This window comes from Taeniopygia guttata, chromosome Z (genome assembly GCF_048771995.1).
Source record: "Taeniopygia guttata chromosome Z, bTaeGut7.mat, whole genome shotgun sequence".
Taxonomy (NCBI): domain Eukaryota; kingdom Metazoa; phylum Chordata; class Aves; order Passeriformes; family Estrildidae; genus Taeniopygia; species Taeniopygia guttata.
In genome coordinates, this window is record NC_133063.1 from 20,888,110 (window position 1) to 20,908,407 (window position 20,298).

A 20,298-nucleotide genomic window follows, 5' to 3' on the forward strand; every position below is an offset into this window, starting at 1 on the left:
CTTCACACATCTTGCTTTTATAATATGCATGACACATAAACTTCCTATACAGCTACAAAGCCCACAGATTTGTAGCTGCATAGTACACCGAGTGTACTTTCTGGAGTAAAATGTAAAAAGTCTAGCAGTAGTTAAAACCAATGTGACATTTTATGTGAATATTCATTTTGAACTTAACAAAGGATTCAAGTTTATAATACTTATAAAAAATCAATCTCACAATAGAAATTGACTAAAATACATGTAATTTCTTACTAACTATCTTAATGTACTGAGTATATGGTACCATATTTTTCACAACTTACTTTTCTTTCAGTGAGACTAGGCTCAAAATATACCCTGTTTCCATGTAATTTTAGGTCTTACTGTAATCCAAAATGATTTTGACCCTGTCAAGTAGAAAGTTTCACACATTTCATTTGAAAGGTGGCCAAAATCTAGGGAAAAAATTACATAAAAATATAAGAAAATATATTACTACATTCTCATACAGATTTGACAGCAAACCAGAACGCAAAATGTAATGATGAATTATTTTACATGAGCAAATTCTGTCACCTGTACCTTGGAAAATGGAAGACTAATTTGATTAATTACAGGCTATATATTTCAGGCATAAGAAGCATCAAACATTAAAAATCTACTAAAAATCAATGTTGGTATTTGACAAAACTGTTCAGAGACTCAGCCTTGGAAAGACAATTTAGGTTTATTCAGATAATGCTCAATAATGAAGTATTGTCATTCCTCCAGGTTTAATCCATTGTTTTCTTTCATGGCAATGTTATAGTCATCCATAAGTTGGTATTTCCAAAAACTCTATACTGTAATCAGTTTTATCAGAATGTATATATTAATTTAATTGTCAGGGAGAGGTGGATGCAAAAAGTTCAAGTCTTCATTAATCTTCATTAATTTGAAGGTAAGCTCTTATAAGCATCTTTTTTTCTGTGTTACTTTACTAGAAAAATAAAAGAGAAAGGCTTTGCTCACTTCAGATAAGTTGAAATTCCTATTAATTTAAAAGCTCTGTAATTGCATGCAAAATAGCCTCTACACAACTGATTCTGAAAACAGAGCTATGGAGAAATGTTAACACCAAACAGGACAAAATATTATGAAATCTATATAAACCAAAAGGCAAAGAGTTTCTTCTTCAGCTGCATTACAACTTGTATGGCAGAACAGTGATTCAGGATGGAATTTGGCTGGGATGTTAGGCATATGAAAAACATTATAGAATTAATTTGGTATCTTTAACATTCCCAGTGACCAGGTTCTTGGTTGTAATTCATTAGTAACACATTCTTTTCTGGTAGCATAGTGCCTTCAAAACATCATTGCTTGAAATTCTTTATTACCTGTACAAGTGTGGAGTCTTATGACTGGAGGTCCATTATTTAACCTGTTATTCATTGTACTGTTGGAGTTTATAGGAAGATACTGTCCCTGTCCTAAAGAATTTGCAATACATAAATCTCACCCTGATTGACCCTGATTAGTTTGTCAGAATCAACAAGGATCACAGCACATGCTGGTTTGACTGTAGCAACTTGGGGAAGTGTCTTTTCCATTAATCAGGGTGACCATACACTATACAGTTTAAGAGCATTTGACACCTCTTTGATTAAGGTTGACAAGTCTTAGAAAGATGAACATCTAATCTCTCCATTTTACATGGCAGCTCTGGTGTACGGCTCTGACTTAGGGTTTAGGAAACCAGCAATTACTACTCTCCTGTATTCATATCTGTCTTGATGCAGAATATGCTTTGTTGGTGGCAAGTGCAAAGCCTGCTCAATTTTGAAAGTATCCTTACAGTCTGTTCCAGGTAGCGTCAGACTCTCTGTTCTTGCTGCTCTTCTGCTTTTTTATCAGATGAGCCAGGCTGAGCAGAGTGAGCTGTGGTTTTAAAACTTTGTACTTTAAATCTGTCTAAAACCAGCCTACCATGGACATGACACTCTGCATCATGATCAGTGCATTTTTGACTGATGAAGAGAAATGGGTGATGCAGTGGTTTAACCAAATTTGAAAAAGAATTAACATTGTTTCTATGTTTTTTTAGCAGACAAGGTATTGAACAGTAAGAAAGACAACTACCAGTCTGTACACACCTGAATTCATAACATAAATTCTTGCATGTATCTTGTCAGTGGTTATTTCTACAGAATCATGCAGCAGTAGGATTTCCATCAACAGCCTTATGTAGATTTGCTGCACTCTCCATTTATCCCTGCAAGAGGTTATAGAAGGAGCTACAGACTTACTAACACATGGTTCTCATCTGAGGAAACTGCTCTGTGAACTGGAACAAATTATGTGGGAATCTAACATCAAAGGATAACAGATAACAAACAAACAAAAAAAAAAAAAAAAAAAAAAAAGTAAAGACTTCAACCTAAAAAAACAGCCCCAAAACCACACTAAACTTTACAAGCCAGCAAAAGATTTGCTTCCATCTATTGGAGTCGAGGCAAAAATGACAACTGAGCAACAAGATCCTCTAACATGGGAAATAAATCAGCTAGTTCTTGTCCCAGGGTGCTAGTGTTGAAAAGTAAATCCATGAGCTATGGGAAAATGTTGGATGATTAAAATTACATGACAGTATCCAAAGTATCCCAGTAACTTCATCCCAAAATTCTCAGTAATTTAGGAATTTTAACAGCAAAAGCTGTAATTGTTAAAGCTCCTAATTTATTCTTGAATTCATTCAACGTATTTTATAGTTGTTTCATGCAAAACTGCAGAATGTAGCCTTTTAATTCTTCAGTGTTCATCTCGAAGTAATAGGAGTAGAACTTTTGTATTAACATGGCACATGGAGAGTAAGAGGAGGATGATGATGATGATGAATATTTCTATTTGAATGTTATGTGCTTAATTTTTGTGATGCTTCATTATTGTAAAACACTGCTGTAATCTGTAAGGATTTAGAGCCTTTCACATTGTGGCAACTCATGTCTCCTCTCCAGAGCCAACCAGTGGACTTACTGGAGAGACTGAGAAGCATCAGCATATTTTTCTTACATTTAAATGGAATAATGCTATAGAGATGTGTGGATTAAGGCCATTTAGAGTCTGCAGCTTTGATATTAAAGTGATCTTGGGCATTTAATACAGTACTTCTCAAATGTTTTTCCAAAGTCTCAGCTTCTAAAAATCAATAGAAAGATTCCAACAGATTTCTATATATACAGAAGCAATCAGGAAGTGGGGTATTATTTTCATGAATTGTTTGCAAACGTTCTGATTTTGAAATAATTTAAAAAACATCTTGAATTAGGTTATGGCATGCTGTTGACATTTCCATTTAGTAGAAGCTGTTACTGACTCAGGTAGTTTTTACTTTTACAGCACATGTGGGTAGATAGCAGGAAGAATGTACTTACAGTATTTCATCATGCATGAATTTTTATATCTGATGTATAAAAGAGAATGCTGGAGATTTCTTACCTGGAGATATTGTGATAAGTAAAACACAATTTGATACATTTTCTTGGAAAATGTGCTGATAATAGCAGTGCACTGATATTTACTGGTCATTTATGCATGACCTAGTTGTAAAATTATCTTCATATTACCTACAAAGAGAGGAAATTTAAGTTTGCAACCTAGGAAATCCCTCTGACACAATATTTCCATACAATTAAGAACATCTTTCAATTATTCTGCTCTTACCATCAGCAGAATATTTTAAAGCAGATTTATAATCAGGAAGACATACTAACCTTAAGTCTTATGCAAAATGTGGTTTTATTCTAAAAAAGTATAAGGAAAAATATACAGTTCTCATCTGACTCTTGTTTATTGTATCATTTGTAAAGTACTGCTTGTTTAGCACTTTGAATACTATTGCTCACTTCAAACTGTCTCTAGAGCCGAAAGTGAATTTTCTGTTACAAACAACAGTTTAGTAGATATAGAATGCATTTTGTCCAGTCTTTTTTTCTACTAATTGCAAAATAGAAATTAATCTCTTTTCCTTGAGGCTGCATAGTTCACTGTCATTAATTGGGGACAGTAAAAGTCATGAATTTTCAGTAGTAGAGAAGCCTTGGGATATTCAGCTGTCTGAGATCTTAATCAAAAACATTACTGATTGCTTGGGAATGAATGAACACCCCCCTGAGGGGGGAAAAAAAAAAGCAGTATAACCCTATTATTACTCACAATGTTTTGTCAAAAGGAGCAGTGATTCATAATTATTATTTTTTTAACATGTAACATAGTGAGGAATGACAGTATTATCCATTTGTGGTCTATGTAAATGGCTCAGAAATATCATGCTTTTGATCTTTTTGAAACAGTCTTGCTCACATGAGTAGCTTTTAACACTTAAGTTTTCCTTTTGACTTCTCAGCATATTAATTTCTAGCATATTCAAAAGTCTTAGCCAATTCAGTGGTTGTGAATTCATGCTTTGTAGTCACCAGACACTTCAGTAACAATATAACAAATTCTGGTCTAAGAGAATTACCTTTGTGCTGATGACAGAAACTCCATCCTGTAAGATTAATGGAATCAGCATTTCTGAATCCTTGAAAGACTTTAAAGGTGAGAAAAGGACCTTAAAAATAATTCCATTTCACTTCACTTCTACTATTGCTATTATACTGTTCTTTGCTAGCACCAACTAAAATTTGTCCATTTTTGACCATGTATAACTGAATAGGAGTTAAGTACTTTTAAAAATACATTGACTAATGTCCAGTCAGACTACTGAGTTTCAAAACCTTGGGTTTTTAGGATCTCTTTTAAACAGAAAAGAGGAAATACTTCCTTTTACAACACCATGTCAAGACAAACACACTCTCATATGTGCACACACATACAAAAAAGGTACTATTCAAGTCACTTCAGAGTTTACTGGTTGCCACATGGGATCCTAAATAATAACAGGAAGAAAAATGAATAATGCTTTGTGAAAAAACAGCAGCCTATTTATGCAGTGTTTCAAGAATTAAAATAGTGCTGTGCAAAATATGAGTAAAGTTAGTTGTTCAGATTAGGCATCCCTGTCAGTATTCTGACTTAATAAAGCAACAGGTTAGCATATATGCTAACATATATGCTTTCCGTGCATATATGTGTAAACTACTTTAAATCCTTCTCTTTATAAAAATTATGGTTGCAGGCAGCATTTAGATTTCATTTTCAACAGTGTAAATATGAAATAACAGGACTGGCTGGGGTGCTGTTTCATTCAGGGCTATGCATTTGAATAGCCAAGATCACAGCATATCTTTATAATGCATTTTTGAAAGCAATAAGCAGATGCTGTGTTTTCAGATGATTGTATTGACAGCAAAGTATATCAATGAAGGCCACCTCATTCACAGTGAAGGTCTGCATTGTAAAAGAGCACTAAAACAAAATAGTCATTGTATTTTGACAAGGGTCTTAACTATTTCTAGCAGAAAAGCCAGAACTGCAAAAATGCTGGGTCTCTCAAAATTCTAGCTCCAAACCAGAGGACACAGTATTACTAGGGGCTTCTTCTTTGCAGCTTTTTTTAAATACAGTCTCCATTGTCAGTGTAAAAATTCAGAAAGGCAGGCTAATACTTCTTTTTAAAATGCAGAGTTGATTTATGACAGCTGCATTGGATCATTAATCATATATTATCTTTATGGGAGCTTTTTTCTAACATATGTTAATTGGCTGTTTTCTGTGACAAATTATGAGCTCTTACTTTGATGAGGTTCAATTGCAATCATGTTGGAGTTGAGTATGTAGAGTTTCCAGCCCCCATGGCTCCTTAAACCACTACAAACATCTGCACATCACTGCAGTGCTGAGTAATGGCAGGATTTGGGTTTATCTGATCTCTGTACTGAGTTTTTTCCAAGGATTTTTTTCAGCTCTTTGCACTAAAACTGTTACAGGGTTTGCTCGTTTTAGCAAAAGAGCTAAAATTAATATCTTATATGGGATTATTAGAATACAATGAGAAATAATTAACAATATACTGAAATATTTTTTTAATATTCATAAATTTCAATGCCTTATTAGAAATTCTCTCTCAGATTTATTGCATTCAAATTTACTGGTTCATGTAGCATTTCCAGAAGCAAAAATGCTGCCTGCTATTTGGAGCCAGTATTTGTAAATTCTTAAATGTAATATTTGCAAGTTAAAAAAAATAAAGCAACATATTTTACTTGAGAAGTGTTGGCCTCACTTTAACTTTTTAAGTTTTCACCAAAACCAAAATAGCGTATTTCCCATCTCAACAGGAGATGTGTCTAACAGTGTTTTACATAAACTTGCATGTTTTCCTGTTAGTAAAGAAAATTTTGCATTAATGTTAGTGTCTTTCTATCTTTTTTATATTAAAGAAAATCATACTTACATATGTCCAGCTTGAAAATTAAGGAAATTCAGAAAAAAAAAAAAACACAATGGAATTTGCTGCATTTTTTTATTTGGTGCTTAATATTTTAAGATCACTGGGACACCTGTATTTTATACAGTAATTGATTGGAAATACTAAGACAAAAAATGTGTGCTGTATTTACTCAAAGCCGTAGGTGAATGTGCAGAAATTGCAATCTTATATATTTTAATAGTGAGAGAACAGCCTGGTCATAAAACTGTGTCAAACAGTATCAATTACATTGCAATTAATTTTGCAGAACACTACACAGCTCAGCTTTGACCTAAACCAAATGGCATTAGACAAATCTGTTCCATTTGTTCTTCAGAGAAAAGACGGAGGTTCAATTTCCAAGAAGGTGTTAGACTATAGAACAAGAACCAGATGCGTATGGAAGCTACTTTGGTCTCATGAGGGTGGTTTTAATTCAGCTATTTCCCTGGAGTACCACACAATCAATGAGTTCCAAATCCTGGGGCTACCTGCCTTTATGTAAAATCATGGGAATATTTCTTCACAGATTATCACCGCACATGTGTGGAAAAATTAGATCAGAAATTAGAGGTAAAAAAAGGTTAACCTTAGAATTTACATGAACATCATAAATCCTTGGATTTCTGCAGTGGAGAGGTGACAACCAAGTGGAAATGCCTACAGAAGAGATGTATTACTATGAGAATTGTAAGAAATTGTGAGCTCGGACCAAGGATATGTTTCTCTAGTCACTGCTTGTTGTCAGCAGTATTTTACAAGTGAGCATATGTAGGTCATTTGCAGCACAGTGAAGATCATTAAAGATAGGTGAACTGAATTAGAGAGGTGTCAAAATTATGAATTTGAATCTGTTGTCCCTACTTCAGAATGTGGGTGAAAGTAAAGTGATGCGTTTTATCTTGAAATATTCTACAAATGACATTCAGTTGTACTTGCTAACATGAGCTTATTTGGCTTTAAGAAAATAAAACAAGGTAAAGAACATGTGAAAGACAGGGATTGGTACTTTATTGGATTTTGAGGCCTGTGAGCCATGTGTCTTAATTGGGGCCAGTTGGGATCATTTAATAATTGCTGTCAGAAGATCAAATTTAATTCTCTTTATAAAAAGACCACAATGGGATAGAGTTAAACAAATTGCCATCTGAGATTTCAAATGAACTAAGCTTTAATTAGGCTGATTAGGATGCTGTAAGAGAGACAAGAAAGCAGGAAACTGATGTATCTGCTATGTAATGTGATGGACCTTATATGACAGTACTGCCAAATATCTTTATTTCAAGAAGATATAGATTAGCATAAAGGATGATAGAGCTACAACAACATATATATGCACATATAATGTCTTAGGTATGCAAGGTAACTATAACTTTCTGACATTAGTAGTTTTAAATATAGGTATCAATATATTTATTATTGTAATTTTGGCCTTTAACATTGTTTTTATATAATTTAAATATTCTAAATTCTTTATTTGTTTACATACTCATTGATTATGCCATATGAGAAGTAGAGCCCTTAGAATTTCTCTATTGCATAATAAATATTCACTGTCCTTTGTTCTTAGGACATTTGTATGAGCAAATCCACACATTCCTTATCCCCAGATTTCCAACAGAGAAACTGACTAAAAAATGAAAGTGACATGAAATATTTTTGACAGAAAAGGGAGCAGATCTCACACATGTTTACATCCCAACACTGAATCCAATTCTTTGAATTATGCTGCCAGCTACTTTTACCACAGCTACCTGTTTCTAAAGATATATTTTATCATAAACCATCTTATGTATCTATAGAGTTCAAAAAGTGCCATTTCCAAGAAAACATAATGACATTCATAGGCACAATAAGATTTAGCTAATGTATTTTTGTATTATGGTTTTGCTTTTTTAGCATGCTTTTAGGATGATTGTAAGACGAGCAGTGCTGCCAGTGATCCTATTAGACAAACAAAATGCTCACTGAAGGTAGAATGGAGACTATCAAGCAAATTCCATCGTGTTTTCTGTCTGCAAATTAAGAATATTTTATGTCTGTTTTCTGATATTTGTCAAGGATCTTGACTTTTTCATTGGCTATTGCCAAATGCAGTGCATTGTATAAAAGTAAGAAATAAGTAAATCCAGATCCATATGCTATTGGAGTGGTTATAGCTGAGGTTCTGTAAGCCAGGTGTGATGCTCACTTGTGGCTTTTGTAGTTACAGAGGGTAGCAGGTGTACTCTGTGATAAACACCATCCCTTTTGGTAGATTTTTTTTCTTTTACAAGCCCTGAGGTGAGAGCTGTTAGACTCCAATTCTGTGAAAAATCAGAAGATCAAATCCTTATGTGGAAAGTATGAATTAGTTACCCAGCACAGTTTTCAAAGTCTAAATATAAACTGTGATGTGGTTGAGCAGTACACTTTATTAGATGAGGCTATTTATGTCTTTGCAACTAATGCAGATACAAAGTTGCACCTCTTTATCATATCAAGCTCTTTATCATATCACAGCATAACTCCTCAGTGTGTTGTATATCTTAGGTTTCTCTCTTTCTCTATTTTCATGTGAATATTGTTAACAGAAATATATCTAATGTTTGTCTGGTTTTAGACACTAAGGACAAAATAAAATTTGTAGACTATCCCACTAAGCTAGAATAACATAAAATTTCTTCCCCAACAGACTTTTTAAGCAGTAATTTCAGACAAATTTTTTGTCCCATGAGGCATTTTTTTACCCTTTTTACACAGCAAATTCCATGCTATCTTTCCTTTCTTATGAACAGCTTCATCTGTTCATGCATTTGCCTAGTTCCAAACCAGTGGGAATCCAGTTTGTATCTTCTAGCATGGAAAGATGTTTCTTGTCAAGATGCAGCCAGGAGGTAGATAGCAAATAGCTCCAGCCAATGAGGTATAGTGGGCTAATGCTAACAGATATGGCCTCATACTGGCCACACATTATTTCTCTGTAGTCAGAATCTTCCATTTCTCCAATGAATGCTTCATCCTGGACTTGCAGAATTGCAGGCATGAGGCAAAAGGCAATATATGTGCAAGATTAATTTCCTATAAAGTGGCTTGTAAATTCTTTGTAAGTGCTTGGTTGCTCTACTGCCACTGTACTTTTCTTCCCTTCTTTCAGAGCAAATCCATTCTGAATTAATGTGCTTCTATGTAAATAGTCTGTATTTTGTATGTTTAACAGCAGCAACCTGTCCTAACTGATGAGTTTTGCCATTAGAAAGGACACATATTTCACGTATTCATATTTCAGAGGTACATCCTCACTTCTCTGCAGTGAAATGTAGGTGTGAAGCTCCTTTTTTTATTATTAGCCTTATTATGTACCTGACATACATTTCATCTCCTTTTGTCCTTGGGGAAAAAAAATTAGCTGAGTGGGATTGGAAGACTTTTGAATTGTCATGGTCATTGGGAAGACTGATATATTTCCCTTGCTTTTTTCTCCTACTTCTTCTTTCTTCTCCTCATTTTAAGCCTACAGCTGTCTCTGGGCAAGCAGTAGCATTCAGGGAGTGTCATAGTTTTTGTCCTCATAGCTATCATATTACCGTTCATACAAAAAGAAGGAACTGTTATCAGCTTAGCAGCTATCCACAATGTTGTGTAGTCTACATCTTCAGAAGAACTATATTTAACTCTTGGCATTTCTAGAAAGGTCAGGAATTAAAGCAAAAAACGTGTTTCTAGAACTATATGCAAAAAAGAAAAGCAGAACATCTATGTGTCCAATCATTCCTCTTTAAGAAAGAAATTATCAAATGAAGGGTATACTGATCTTAAGTTGAATTAAAAATCTAATAAAGGTAATTAAACATGTGTTATGCATTTAGATTTATACTATAAGACATATAGTATATGTCTTATATGTTTCTGTGTAATATAATTTTTATTTTTGTTGTATAATAGTTTTACTTGAAATGGTCTAACACCACAGACAAATTAGTTCTAGACAGAAATAATATGTCTTATTTTCCAGCTTCTATGGCTGGAAATAAATGATCATTTTGGGGTACACCGAGGAGCCAAAGAAATATACAACATAAAGATAATTGATTTTTTCCAAAATTGTTAGTCTACCTTAGGTACTTACAACATTTATCTGACTTATTTTTTCAGTAGTAGTGGTGAATCTGTTATCATGTTGGTATGAGCTAAAAGGAGCAGAAATAGAAATCAGTAATATAGGAATCAGTCATATTCCCTAAATTTAAAGTCAGGTCTGTCTGAGACTCCTTCCATCTTTGGAGAGTCAGTGATGAACTTGGGTGGGTGGTTGCATCATACAAGATCTAATAGTGAAAAATAAATTTAAAAATATCTAAGGTATTACAATCAAAATTTTCAAGCCTGAGTAGGTGTTATCATACAGCAAAATACTATCAAATAACTTGATAGTCCAGCATACAGAGATTCCGTGGGATTCCAAAGGTTTGTACAGATTTTGTGGAATTTCAGTGGCTCAGGACATGTGAAAACCTTTTATATTTAATTACTTCATTTCTCTGGTAGGAAGCTGAACCATGCTAAGGGACATGCTTAAGAGTCATTTTCCATTTTTGACTTAAGTAGCTAGCCAAATTCAAGGTATTATAAAGGTTGTTGCCATTAGTGCAGGGAAACTGATAAGTGACTCAAATATTTCCTTAATTCTGTTATAACACCCAAACATGTTTATACAGTTTTCTCATCAAGATATTTCCCATCACAAACCTGAAATAGTTTTACTTTCATTCAAGCTTTGCCTTGACAATTTTTGTCACTTACTTTAATTATGTTGGAAAGGATTCCTTTCATGAATTCCTCAACAATGTTTCCATAGAGTCTATTCTCTGGTAGTTTTCCTTATACTTAGGAACTTATTCACATCTCAGGGCTTTTTCTCTTAGTTTCTACATTCATGCTCCCAGTTTTATGGTATCTTCATCCACAGTTTTTTCCCCTATTTTGCCTCCTAAGATGATCCTTCCTAATTATCAGCTTAGTTTTTGAACCAACTACAGTGCTCAGTCATTCATTTGCTTGGTAATTTAAAGATGCTTTGGGTTCTTATTACAGTTTGTTCCATTTATTTATGCCACAAAAAAAAACTGTTTCTAAAAGATTTCTCTTTTCTCTAAAAACTTCCTGGAATTATTCATTTGCAAATGTGTAAGACGTTCCTTTTCAAAATATGAATATGGAGTTTCTGCAATCCAAGTCTTTGTTCCTCCTTACAGAGGTGAAATGGTAGTGCAACACAAACCTGGAATAGCAGAACTCAGTTATGTTGTTAAACTATAGATACACATAGTATCATAATACAGATTACAGTGAGAAAAACGAGGATTCCTTTGGGGGATTCTAGAGGATTCTTTGAGTGAGAAGATTTTAGGTCAGGGTGTATAAAATTTCTCTGAAACTTGTTGGGTGAAGACAAAGAGACAAAGCCTATGTAGACCTTGACAATTCCATCCATTTTATCCAAAATTTGTCTTCTCCATCCATTCCACCTATTGCCTCTAGACTCATTATTGACTATAGTTTAGACAGACACTGTCTAAGTGCATGTACCGAGCTTCCTAGCATTCAGCAAATTATAAGCAGAAAGTAATAAAAAAATTGTTAGGAAATAATCCTTTATAGAATTAATCCATAGTTTCTTCAGTAGAGGAAATATATTGAAAAAAATTGCCTGTCACTGATATTGGCATTACTAAGAACCTGTACCCAAGTTGAGACTATGATTTGATATTATATAGTATAGTTTTTTCCAATAATACCTGGAATAATCTCTGATTCTTAAAAGCTGTTTTGGGGATTCAAGTTCCACAGACTTCCTCATACGCAAACATTAGTAACAAATCTATTCATCTAGATCTAACCAAAGTCAGAGACTGCTTTCAGGTGATGCAATAACTTAATACTAGAGATCTTACATTTTCCTGTAATAAGCCAACACTCTCCAAAGTCCTTTGTGTTTAAGATTGCTCCCAGACAGTAGCACTAGTATTTCTCCTGGTTTGTAATATGCCTTTCAATACAGGCAGACCCAAATCAGAGACTAAGACTTTCTCAACTCACAAGGTGCTAAATCTTACCCTGTTGACCACTGAAGTGCTTCCTCTTATTTAGCTCAGAAAATGATAGACTGAAATTGTAAAACACCTTTCATTGCATTCTTTGCGCATCTAGTAATTATAATGCAATCCAATCAAATTATTAGCTCAAAACTGTCAAGACTCCTAGGTGAATTTGCAATGGTCCAATTTCCCTACTCCATTTTCAGTCAGGTTTCCGTTCCTAGACACAGTCTCTATTTCAGACCAATTAGGCGATTCAGTTCCAGTCCTTTATTTTTTTTTCCCCCTTTTTATTGTTAGTATATCCACTCGAATAAACTGCCATACTTGAACAGTCTGAACTACTTTATGGATCTTATTCCATATATATTGGTCCCATTATGTCCATCTAGCTACTAAGGGTACACCATGAAGTAAACCATAAACATACAAAACTTTTCTTCAAACTATATACTTAATTTTTTTTCTTTTTGTGATGGGTACACATGTAAGTACCACCCGATAATTATTGTAGTTTTTAAATTGAATTTTCATAGGTATATATTTTATACTAACATTTCACTTAATTATTTTCCTTAAAATCTAATTAGTGTCTGCTTTGTTTGCTTTACAAATCCAATACTCCTCTTCATTTTAGCCATCTTCAGAAATGTTGTAAATTAGCCAGGTCTTCCTTTCTTCCTCAAGCATAGCAGGCACAGATTTACTGGAGTCCAGGCAATCTGTTTTATCTGGTGGTTCTTGTGGTCCACTGCTGCAAGGAATGACTCATCATCTGTGGCAAATTCCATGATCACATAGAAGTATTTGATCTTCTGTCATCGTTCTTAACCAGCATGACCAGATTTGGTATAGCATGTATGCAATATTCATAAAATCTTCCACCACTGCATTGAATGGATGTCTGTCAGCACATATTGTGAAAGATAAGCTAAAGTCACTCTTTTCCTTTCACACAGGCATGGATTGTCTTAAATAGGCAACTTGAGACGAGATATTCTGTGTCTGGATACCTCAGTCTCTTGAAAGGCAGGGTGTGTGGCACAGTGAAATACAGCAATTGTTAGGAAGAATCATCTTCTGTGATATTTTGGCAATGATGTTTAGTTTGCCCCAAAAACTTTTCAGGGAAACTTTGCAAAACAAGAAACACTTCCACCCGTGATGCACAAGTTCTTGCTCTGTGAGATAACTTGGTAAAGTATTTGAGTTATAAGCTACATAGACCACAGCTGTCTGAAGCATTCTTTCAATGAGTCTTCAGAAGTATTAATTCTTTCAATTAGTCTTCAGAAGTGCTTAATTTCAAATTTAAAAAAATAAATCACATTGCAAAATATTATTATGGCTATTTCAAGACATAGAAAATAACATAGCTGCAAGAAAGGAATTTTCTGCAATTCATTGCTATATTATCATTATACTAGAAGTATGTTGAAATGTAAACAAGCAAATAAGGTACATTTCTGGAAGTTCAGATTTAAAATATACACATTCTACTATCCTTTATACATAAACAAACAAATAAACGGACTATCAGTAGAAATAATCTCATGAGCGCATCAGATGCTTTCAAAATCAGTAGAAAAATGAATGAAATATGAATTCAAATCAAATAATTTAAGTTTTCTCTTAAAATTCTAAGTAAAAATTTATATATTGGGAATGATTTTGTAGTTTGCAACTTTATGAACATTTTACTCCGGCCTTGGTTCAGAACTTCATTGCCCTGGAATTATTTTCTATTATAAATTGAGCTTATGCCATAAGTCAAAAGTCAGGTTAGATAACTAATAATATAACAAACCTTGGTAGTTACAGATTACAGATATTTTCTTTATGTACAGATTTTTTTGGTTTGACATACTTTGTGTCTAGTAGTCTCTAGTACTTCATCTATTATAATTTTTCTGTTATGGCTTAAATGTTTGTTTCATATTTCCTGCAGCCAAATGCATGATCTCCTGAGAGTTAAATTTAGTACATTAAAATTAACTCCCTTCCAACGTTTTCATATGGCAGCCTGCCCATAAGATCAAAACACCAAAGTGTAGGTTATGTTTAATTTCTAAATCAGAATGTTGTGGACAGATGTTTCAAAGCTTAAGATGACTCCGATTCATTTTTACATGGCTTTCTGCCTGGAGAAGCATACTGTAGATTGTACCATTGCTGCTTTACTGGTATATTGCCATGGTGATGACATATATAATTTTATCATAACCTTCTGTTAATGGCCCAAACTCTGTCTTTTGTTATTACCATGCACCAAACCACCATGTAAATGTAAAGAACAACATCTATCTTTAATGTCAGCTGATTTCAATCAGATAATATGATAGATAATTATTTTTACCCTTCTCTGTATTTCTTTAAAGTATACCCATCTCAAAGTGACAGTGAGTGATGTCTTCAATTGATGCAGTATGCCCAGCTGTTTTTTCACTGTGTAGCTGTCTTTGTTGGTGTGTGGAACATAGTCAGGATTTTACAGAAACCATTTGAGTGACCATTTTATTTTAACAAGTGCCCCAATGTTCATGGTTACATTTTTGCATCAAATTTTTCATCAGAAAAGTAGATTATATGTTCCTCCTACTCAGTACAATCACATTTTTAGACACAGACTCAAAACTTGTTTTAGTAAACAGGTTTGCCTAAAAAGATTTCATAGATCTTTTAAGTTATTTTTGTATATCAAGATAAGAATGGTAGGAGAAAGGGAAGAACACTTTTTTCTTTACTTCCTTATATCAGCAAAATAATAACAAATTATTTTGTTATTCAGTTTTAACGTAATTAATCAACTCAGAATGTAAGCTGCTTAATGGAACAAGGACATCTTTATGACGTTTGTTACTTTTGTAAAGCAACCGTGACAATATTATAAACTCTAACACATTTTAACTTGGTTTTTCTCTGGCTGACTTCTTTCTTTTGTTTATAAATTAAATATTTTGACAGTCTTGTTTTGGAACTCCTTATTTCTCCTGGTGTAACTGCTCAAAGGAGTCTCTGTCTGGGGTGTTGCAGCAGAGCAAATTCAGACTGTTCTGCTCAGAGAAGGAAGTGGACAGTTTTGGTTCCCATTTTGCACTTCTGGAACAGTTTAGGGAAGGAAGCACCTTTACACCTTTTATTGTTCGTGGTTGCTGACATAATATCCTTCCCTGACTGCTCTGTGCGTGCTTCCTGCTATTCTGAAAAGATTCTTCTGTGTTGCAGAGATGGGATAGCGAGTATGCGTGTGTGTGTGTGTGTGTGTGTGCATATATCTGTGTGTCAGTGCTCAAAAGAGAGACAGTAGCGGTCAAGCAATTTTCTGCAATTTTCCTTTAGCTCTTTTCCCTTCTGGAGGCTCAGATCAATCTTCTGTCAGCTACCACTGCCTTTTGCCAAATCATATAATGAACAGAAGACCGCCAAAAACAAAGTTCCTCTTTATTTAAGCAGGCTGGTTTGTTTTGGTTTTGATTTTTTTTTAACTACTTGGCTTTGCAAAAAAATGCAGAAAACTATAACAAAACAGCATTTAACTCCATGTTTCTTTAAATGTAATTTGTTTGCACATTACTATATTATTCAGTTGGAGGTTTTCTTTTTTGTGGAGCTACTTCAACAACGTTCCTTTTAAAATTCACTTGGATAATTGAAGCCTGCAGCACTATTTCATTTTTGTAGTACATTCAACTTTTCTAGTCAATGTGCTTTATAAGTGCTAGTAAAATAACAATTTACCAGTTAACAGGAACTTTAAATACTGACTTACTGCAATTCTTGGTTCTGCAAGAATTTTCAAAATGTATTGAGAACACTGGTGAAGTCCTAAGCAGACTTCTTTACATTCTGTTTGACTTGGAAATTACATGGCTTTGAAGGTTATAGGCCTTGCATGAGATTACTTCATTTTACTTATCTGAAATTAATTAATTGGGAATCAGTCCTATGATCTTTTTTATGTGTGTACTAAGGAAATATATAGAACTATGAGCTAACACATAGTAAGAATAGCACTGAAGGACTATGAGTTGATAGGTGTGTGTGTGGGAGGGAGTTTCTAAAAGGAAATGAATTTGATACAAAAATCGAAAAGCTTTTATTTGGACTAATAAGCAAAAGGCAAACTAAGACATATAGGAGGAAAGATTTTCTTTATAATCCATGCAGGAAAACCTAATTCACTGCCCACTGAAGCAAATATTTTTTTTTTTTTTTTTTTTTTTTTTTTGCAAATTATCATCATACAGATGACCTAATGATAGGTTTTATACAAAATTCTGCTTATCAATTCTTGCATGAATTACTTTAAGATAACTTTGTGTAGATCACAGGAATTTTAAGGTTCTGAGTTTAAACTGTCTGTAAAAGCTGTTGTTGTTTGAAGACTGGTTTTAAATGCAGAACTGATAAGTGTGTGGGAGGGACTCAACATACCGCTCCTGCGCTGTGATTTTTATCCTTCCTGACAGAGTTTTCTTAGTCTTAAGTGATTTCTTCTGAACTCAGTAAGCATCAGCATCTTGATCTGCAGAGCAGCTCATCTTCACTAACCAGCCACAACTGCTCTAATCTGCCCACCCTGACCTCCCACGCTGCAGTGAATAGTTTAGGCAGACAGTGCTGTAAGCCAACAGCACCGCTGGCCTCAGTGGAATGAAAAAAAAAGGAAGTTGTCCATTTGCATTTGCTGTGGATTAGAGTATGGGCTTGCTGCTACAGAGTAAGACAGACTCTCTGAGTCCCGCATGCGCATGGGAAGCACCATTCTAATTCATGCTTTGTGTTGGAGGTAAGACTGTAGGAAAAACAGGAAAGAAACCCAAACCAGCGAAATGTAAAACTGCTTCTAAAAATAGACTGGGTTTGTTTGTCAACACTGAAAAACAGATAAGACTGTTTCCTAACTATGTTTGGGAAAAAAAGCTTTTAAAATACATTTACAAAATAAATTTTTTTTCAAAGCTTTAGCCTTCTTTTAACTTTTTTGTTGTTGTTGCAAATATGATCAACAACCTTTGTATCTTTTTAAGCAGTAGCTGTTGTTTTCAAATATAAAAAGCAACTAAGAGTTTTTGCAGTCTATATTTTGTTATAGTTACAATATGAATTGTTCCATGTGGAATAATTCACAGAATTTCTGTGTTCTGCCTTATGGTAATAATATACAAATATGCCCAGAAAATAATATTAAAAAGACACTCATGTATAGAAATACAATAAGTACTATGATTGAAGATTTGTTTTGCCCAACAGCATAATTACACCACAGTGGTTAGCTAAAAAATTCAGACTGACTGCTTATTCGGTAATTTTTTTTCCTTAGAGTGATAAAACACTTGAACAGCTTAAAGTTTACTGTATGCTAAGAAAATCAAAAGAGAATTAAAGATCAGAATGAGTGAGATCTAGCTTTTCTAACTCACTAGCTTTGATTCAGAGCCAAATAATGGATTAAATGACCAGGATATCAGCTTAGTGTTATGTAATATACTGTGAGAATTTATCAGGTTGGCTGAGATACTATAAGTTTAGAATAAATGGGGAAATACTAGCCTCTGTTTTAAAATTACTAATTTTTTACTTCCAAGGTAATATTTTTACTACCATAGGGAGCTAAGATAAAAACTTCAGAAGAACATTTAGATTAATATTATTCAGATTTCTTTTTCATATTCTGTGTTTCAAAAACCTTTGTGCTGCTCACTTAAAATATATTAAAATGTACTAATATGGTAAATTGAGATTATAAAGCAGAAAATCTTGTGTCTTTTACCTTATACTTGACAAAATAATTTTTGTATATTTTACTCTTTCCATGGACACTTTTATTATTAAAATAAAAGTATTTTATTGTTAAAATACTTTGGATATTATATAAATTAATTATGTGGTTTATAACATTTCCTGAAATATGTTTCCTGCATTGTGTATTTTAATATACTGTACATTTCTCTCCTTAGATCTGTGACAGAACCAGTATCGTAAAGCTCATGCATTACTAAAACAGTGAAAATATTTTTCAAAACATTCTTAAAATTGTCGTCCACATCAATTGTTCTGTTTTTGTAAGAAAACATGTGTTTGTAAGTTAGAAATCCTTTGCAGAACATTTTTGAATTTTCACTAAAATGAAATGAGGAAAAAGGGCACTAATGGTTCTTCAAGTATCTTTAGTAATACTTTTATTAATTTATATTCTTAAAAGAATAAAATTATGAAGTTTGTATATAAAGTAGCTGGCAATTCTTATATATCAAGTAAAATTTAAATAAATGTCTATTGTATTTGCACAATGAAGGAAATTATCATCTCTGCTGTCAAAGCACAAAATTGTTTTCCCTTCAGAAATAAATTAACTGGCCTGCTTAGCATATATAGATACAGAACAGTTTATTAATTCTCTGATTTAGGCAGTTTTTCATATTATAACTGTTAAACTGATATTTAAAATTAGAGACACTAATTCCAATAAATTTTTCACAACTTGTACTTCAGTCCTTTTCTTTATTTCTTGATATATTTGTATTTGGTGTTTTCTTTCATAAAAATAAGGCTTCGAATAATTTTTCTTCCCTCCATGCTTTACTTCTTTTATACGTGCAGTAAATTTTAGTTCTAATTTACTTGTACACTAAATTATAATGAGGATGCTTGGCCAACTCCATCTATTGACTTTATTCTAGTTATCAATTTCACGATAATATTTGATTTCCTTTCTGTGTTTAGCAGGAACGGATGCAGAGGACTGTGAACTGAGTGGTGCAAGTGCTGAAGAAGGAGGTTTGTTTTGAGGAAACAGGAAAGAGGAATAAAAGAGAAGGGAAAAATACGTAATTTCAAGGAAGAAGGAGAGAAAAAAAAACGGGGACTATGGGGAGAAAAAAGATTCAGATTACAAGGATTATGGATGAACGTAACAGACAGGTGAGTTGCAAAAAATACCTGACTACAGCATCGTATTATATTTATAAGGTAACTTATTATTAAAGATTATTATAAAGTTGATAGTTTATGTACCTATGCATATACCAACATATACGTATACATATACACAATGCATGTTAGATTATCAAAGAAAAAATGCTTTTGTAAACAACCTGTAAACCTCACACATAGTGTTTTCAAGTTCAGTAACATGAAGAGTTAGGAAGTTATTACTTGAAGACTTTTTTCTCTAAAGACTGCTGTGTGTGCTCAACTCTACTTGCTTTGACTTTAGTCTGGAATATACATGGTTAAGCACACCTGTGAGTTGCTACAGGACACAGGCTTTTAGAACTATATTTTTGAACTGTTGTGAGTTATTTTAATATATATGCGCGCTTTAATTGAATTTCAGACATTCCAACTACTGGTCCCCCTTCAGTTTTACAGGGTCTTTGTTTTTACTTCCTTCATTAAAAAAAACAATACTTTATAAAAAAGTTTCCTCTTTTCCTGTCTGAATTTTAAGAAGAATTTGAATAGCCTAACACATTCTAAAACCCACATGCAATAATACTAGCATGTTGTAGTTATAAAACCAAGTGACCATCACTATTTAGCTAAAGCTAAAGAGGTCCAATAGGACAGATTAACTAATTTTTAACTCTGCTTTAAATAAAATGGCTACAGAACTGTCACATATTATCAACACTATTTCTGCTAGTTAAAATATGATCATAAATAAGGGAATTTTCTTTCCTGTGTTCACAAAAATAAAATTCAGTAACTGATATCTTCAAATAATATTGGTGAAAATTGCTGCTGTTTACATTTGATGTAAATTAATGGATGTGGAGGTTTTGTTGAAACTGGAGATCCACATTTGTGAGAGTTTCTCCATAAAATTATTTAATACTATGTTTA

At 33.4% G+C, this 20,298-nt stretch overlaps 1 protein-coding gene across 17 annotated transcripts in view; it reads left to right on the forward strand.

The window, feature by feature from the left end:
- The window catches only part of MEF2C (myocyte enhancer factor 2C), a 118,291-nt gene that overhangs the window by 24,595 nt on the left and 73,398 nt on the right, over positions 1 to 20,298 (forward strand). For 12 of the 17 annotated variants that reach the window (XM_032744473.3, XM_032744469.3, XM_041711366.2 and 9 more), the window contains one exon: positions 19,177 to 19,374. In XM_032744473.3, coding sequence (XP_032600364.1) covers positions 19,321 to 19,374 — 54 coding nt within the window. In that variant the 5' untranslated portion in view covers positions 19,177 to 19,320. Of the gene's footprint in view, positions 1 to 16,777; positions 17,240 to 19,176; positions 19,375 to 20,298 lie in introns of those variants that run through there. The other 5 variants (XM_041711367.2, XM_032744458.3, XM_032744471.3 and 2 more) reach the window with 3 other exon arrangements.